The sequence below is a fragment of the Paralichthys olivaceus genome, chromosome 7 (assembly GCF_024713975.1).
Source record: "Paralichthys olivaceus isolate ysfri-2021 chromosome 7, ASM2471397v2, whole genome shotgun sequence".
Lineage (NCBI taxonomy): Eukaryota > Metazoa > Chordata > Actinopteri > Pleuronectiformes > Paralichthyidae > Paralichthys > Paralichthys olivaceus.
Window position 1 is genome coordinate 25006337 of NC_091099.1, and position 5213 is coordinate 25011549.

Consider the following 5213-nt stretch of genomic DNA (forward strand, 5'->3'; position numbering starts at 1 on the left):
GAGACTGCGAATGAGAATGTTATTGATGTTATGGTTTATTTGTTTACATCCTTGTCATCGTTAATTAAAGGATTGCAGTTGTTAAACCCTTTCAATTCATCGTACTGTTGCTTTTTTCTGTGATGATTTATTATATATATATATATATATATATATATATATATCGGTGATGGCGGCTGAGGTGAAGGCCCAGCTGTAGTGCTCACGGTTCGCCACTGCGTTACTGTACCCCATCCTCTGTCATTTACTTGAAGTACTTTTCAGAGTAAACCATGTAGAGCTCCAAACACCTGTGGGCCTTCAGCTGCTCTTCATCAGCTGTATCTTCATCATCATCCTCATCAGAAGCTGCTTTTCTGAGAGCCTGTGGAACTGGAGGCACAGGTTTAGCTTCAGACTCATTAAGAGGCCTGAGAGTTGAAGGTGGAGAGGTCGAGCAGTTCTCTACTGCGCTGCTGTTGCTCTCTGTTTTGTAGCTGCCAATGCCAGTATGTGCTTACAAAGGGCTATGATTCCACTGCAAGATATTCAGTTAGACAAAGGAGTCCAAGACCAGTTCGGAAAAGGGTCACACCAAAACGTCACGAGAGTTAGGGTTGAAGTGACCTTGGGGAAATCAGTTCAGCTCCCATGCCAGTGTACGGGAGAAAACATTGGTGAAGGGAAGCTTAGAGCCCATGCGGAAGATGGTCATGGCAGAATTTTAGATCTGTCAAGCACATTATCATTAGGGAAAGTATGTGTTAATTAACGACAAGAGAAGACTGAAGGTTGAAGGAGGTTGTAGCATACATGTATGTATGCCCCAGCAAGAAGATCAAGGTGCTTATAAAAGTTCTTTTTATGATCCACAGTTTCCGAGTTAAGGGTCAGAGTTGGGTCTCAGAGTTAGTATAGTGACTCTAATGGTCATAGATGAAAATAAGAGTTTAGAACTCCAAGTTGTTGGGGAAACAACTAAGAGTGTTAATACATCGACTGAGGCTACCGCTAGAGGTATGACTTTAAAGGGGATGAATACTAAAACAGTGACAACATCTTTGACGTCTACGAAATTTTGTAAATATGACGCAGACACTTGTCATGACATCTTTGAAATTTAAGGGGGAAGTAGATGAAACACAGAAGCGAATGTTAAAGATAGAGCCTAGTATGAACAGTGATGAGATTTTTCAGATGGTGGAAGAGAATGATGTAGATTCATCTGTGACAGCTCTGAAAACTATTTCAGATGTGAAAAATACGCTTTTTGATTCTGACCAGACACCAGGAAATATGACTGATCAATCCCATACATTCCAGAAGAGAGAGACTAAGTGGAAGGCATTTGGATTTCATTCTTCGTTGTTCAATTTTGGAGACGGTGGTAGAACCACTAACCAGTGTGTGTCAATCTTATGCACTATCATGGCTGTTGTATCAGCAGCAATCAGCAAAGGATAAAGTGATGGCTTTGTTAGTGCATCTGTTTAGACCTAGACTGAATTGTTTCATGTTCTATATTCTACAAATCAAACAAACACTACTCCTCAAACAGCTCAAATAAACGTGTGTAGCTGATAAGATGAAGACTTCTTGAGAAGTCAGAGATTAGCAGAAGTTACAGCATTTTGCGAGAAAAATGCGGAACCTCCTGCTCATCGTCCCCTTGCTCTCCTCCTTCTCTATCTCTATCTTGTTCCTTTCTATCTTCTCCTTATCTCTCTTCTTCCTTTCTATCTTCTCCTCCTCATCTCTCTTCTTCCTTTCTTTCTTCTCCTCCTCATCTCTCTTCTTCCTTTCTTTCTTCTCCTCCTTCTCTATCTTCTCCCGTTCTTTCTTCTCCTCCTCATCTCTCTTCTTCTTTTTTTTCTTCTCCTCCTCATCTCTCTTCTTCCTTTCTTTCTTCTCCTCCTCATCTCTCTTCTTCCTTTCTTTCTTCTCCTCCTCATCTCTCTTCTTCCTTTCTTTCTTCTCCTCCTCATCTCTCTTCTTCCTTTCTTTCTTCTCCTCTTTCTCCTTCTTGGCCAAGCCCTTGTAGCTGTCGGTCTTCAAGGCCTGTTCCTGAAAAGACAGAGACAGCATAAGTTTCACTCTATTCTTTTTCAAAGTCTGAATCTGAAACAAATCAACAATCCAATATTATTCAAATCAGAATTAACTGATCTGTAACGTACCTCCAGACACTTCAGATGGGCGTTTTCTACCTCCAGCTCCTTCAGTTGGGCGTTTTCCACCTTCAGCTGGGCATTTTCAACCTCTGATCCCTCCAGACGGGCGTTTTCAGCCTTCAGCCGTGTGTTTTCAGCGTTCAGCTCCTCCAGACAGTTGTTTTCATCCTTCAGCTGGGCGTTTTCCACCTTCAGCTGGGCATTTTCAGCCTCTGATTCCTCCAGACGGGCATTTTCAGCCTTCAGCCGTGTGTTTTCAGCGTTCAGCTCCTCCAGACAGTTGTTTTCATCCTTCAGTTGGGCGTTTTCCACCTTCAGCTGGGCATTTTCAACCTCTGATCCCTCCAGACGGGCGTTTTCAGCCTTCAGCCGTGTGTTTTCAGCGTTCAGCTCCTCCAGACAGTTGTTTTCATCCTTCAGCTGGGCGTTTTCCACCTTCAGCTGGGCATTTTCAGCCTCTGATTCCTCCAGACGGGCATTTTCAGCCTTCAGCCGTGTGTTTTCAGCGTTCAGCTCCTCCAGACAGTTGTTTTCATCCTTCAGTTGGGCGTTTTCCACCTTCAGCTGGGCATTTTCAACCTCTGATCCCTCCAGACGGGCGTTTTCAGCCTTTAGCCGTGTGTTTTCAGCATTCAGCTCCTCCAGACAGTTGTTTTCATCCTTCAGCTGGGCGTTTTCCACCTTCAGCTGGGCATTTTCAGCCTCTGATTCCTCCAGACGGGCATTTTCAGCCTTCAGCCGTGTGTTTTCGGCTTTCAACCAGTTGCTTTCTATCTCCAACCCCATCAGCATGTACTTCCCAGCCCCTGATTCCTCCAGACGGTCTTTTTCAGCCTTCAGCTGGGCGTTTTCTTCCTTCAGCTGGGCATTTTCAGCCTCTGATTTCTCCAGACAGGCGTTTTTTATCTCCACCCCCTTCAGCTGGGCGTTTTCAGCCTTCAGCCGTGTGTTTTCGGCTTTCAACCAGTTGCTTTCTATCTCCATCCCCATCAGCATGTACTTCCCAGCCCCTGATTCCTCCAGACAGTTGTTTTTAGCCTTCAGCTGGGCGTTTTCAGCCTTCAGCCGTGTATTTTCAGCATTCAACCAGTTGCTTTCTATCTCCATCCCCATCAGCCTGTACTTCCCAGCCCCTGATTCCTCCAGACAGTTGTTTTTAGCCTTCAGCTGGGCGTTTTCTACCTCCAGCCTCCTTAGCAAGGCGTTTTTAACCACCATCTCCTCCCGCTGAGCGTTTACAGCCTCCTGATTCTCCCTCTTCGAGTCCTGGAGGGCTTGACGGAGGTCCTGCAGCATTTTGCTTTTGCTGCAACTCTGTCGCTGGGTTGAATTTTTGGGTTGCACTTGTCCAAGTGACTGAAAGACACAACATACAAAGAACAAATTAAAGCACACTCCCAGAAAGGTGTTTCTTCTGAGTCACAATAGCAAAGTGAACAGGAGCAGCATGTCAGGCAAACTACTGTTACATACAGACACAAAATGTTACTCAGTCTGAATGTCAGACAACTATTGTGATGGGTTGTGAAAATTGAAATTGTGAAATCCATCCCCTCGATAAGATAAAGAAATGAAAGAAAATCTAAGGTGGTTTGAACAAGTATAACACTTAAGTAAAGTTTGCCTCAAAACCTCTTCTCCTTAGAAAAGTCTTACCTCATATTTTGAGCTGTTGATCCTGTCCATGTTGATTACTGTAAAAGGTACTGCAGTGTATAAACAAGGTTTTTGTAGAGTATTATCTTGTGACGGTCAAAAGTTGCCAGAGATATGTATCTCGTGTGATTGTGTGTTTCACTGACAAAGATTTTGTTTGGCTTAAAGAGGTGAGCTATTTGGCTATGATCTGCTTTATTCTAAAACACATACTCATCATCCCTTGATTTGATCTATAGAGTCACACATCAAAGTCAAAGGCGTAGTTCCAGGTCTCTCTCTCTCTCTCTCTCTCTCTCTCTCTCTCTCTCTCTCTCTCTCTCTCTCTCTCTCTCTCTCTCTCTCTCTCTCTCTCTCTCTCTCTCTCTCTCTCTGTCAGATGATGCCACTGGCTGGTCATTGGGAAAGTCCAATATAGCCTATTGGAATTTTTTTGGGGATGGATCTTTCAATCATTCTGTGAATCCATCAATACGTTATAGTGGCTTCTTTTAAATTGAATTCAGCGTTTGTACAATTACAACTCCAACAGAGACGAGAAAATAATAAGGGAAGAGGGAGGCAAGCATATAAAAAAAAGTCAAATGTGCAGCATTGTTGGCACATTGCTGTTCAGTAGCATCACTATAGTACTAGTGACCGCAGCTAATAACCCTTGCAAGCCCATCTTCAGTCTCTGCACCCAGTGGTGGCGCCAGGGGGGGGGGGGGGGGGCAATCTTCAAGCAGGGTCTTAAGCCCCTCCTGTCAAAGGCTGCACCCCCCTCTTTGCCCCTCATCCCCTCGAAATATTTGTTTGGTTTTTGTTCCTTCATTAAATACAAGTTATTAAATATGCAGGTGTTGTTCTATGATAAACATTTAGTAACGTGCATTTCACAATATGTAGTGTATGAGCCTGGGAACAGTAAATCTATATCTATGATAGTATTATTTGTTGGTGTTTGTTGGGTCAGAATTCACTAGCACCTCCTAGAAACAATCAGGTCCCCCCATTGCCCCCCCAATAATAATTTTCTGGTGCCTCCGCTGGTTACGTGTTTGAAAATGAAGAAATTCCACTTGATCCATGAGAATACAATCCATCCCCCCATTTCAAGGCCAACATGACACAGGTGATATATTGTTTCAGTCCCAAAGTTGTCAAAACCTTGTGCATGTATCTGTTACCATACCATCCACTTTAGTTTATAAGTATTCACCCCTCCACCCCTTCCCGCCATGCAGTACCTGGGTGTATTGTTTCCCGGAGAGGCTATGTAATTTACTGTGCAAAGCTCAAGATTATATTTCAGCCCAAGGCTCTGGAGTGGCCGTACATCTTGAGAGAGCGAGAATTGGCTCCATGGGGGGAGTGGCCGAACAACTAACTACCGACCGGTTCTCCTTCTAATCCTAGTGTCTGGCA

The 5213-nt window shown here is 44.0% G+C and overlaps 1 protein-coding gene across 1 annotated transcript; it reads right to left on the reverse strand.

Moving 5' to 3' along the window:
• Positions 1–244: 244 nt before the first annotated feature.
• On the reverse strand, positions 245–3971 carry LOC138410840 (uncharacterized abhydrolase domain-containing protein DDB_G0269086-like). The gene is made up of 3 exons (XM_069528554.1): positions 3807–3971; positions 2157–3506; positions 245–364 (listed from the first exon to the last, which is right to left on the reverse strand). Exons 1-3 carry the CDS (start codon positions 3834–3836, stop codon positions 245–247), a joined length of 1500 nt encoding a protein of 499 aa, XP_069384655.1. The 5' UTR covers positions 3837–3971.
• Between the last annotated feature and the right edge of the window lie 1242 nt (positions 3972–5213).

Bases quoted from the DNA above. Each gene is read 5' to 3' on its own strand.
- LOC138410840 (XM_069528554.1), bottom strand. From the start codon at position 3,836: ATGGACAGGATCAACAGCTCAAAATATGAG. The intron at 3,507-3,806 runs GTAAGACTTTTC...TGTGTCTTTCAG, and splicing joins TCAACAGCTCAAAATATGAG to TCACTTGGACAAGTGCAACC. The intron at 365-2,156 runs GTACGTTACAGA...CCAGTTCCACAG, and splicing joins CCCATCTGAAGTGTCTGGAG to GCTCTCAGAAAAGCAGCTTC.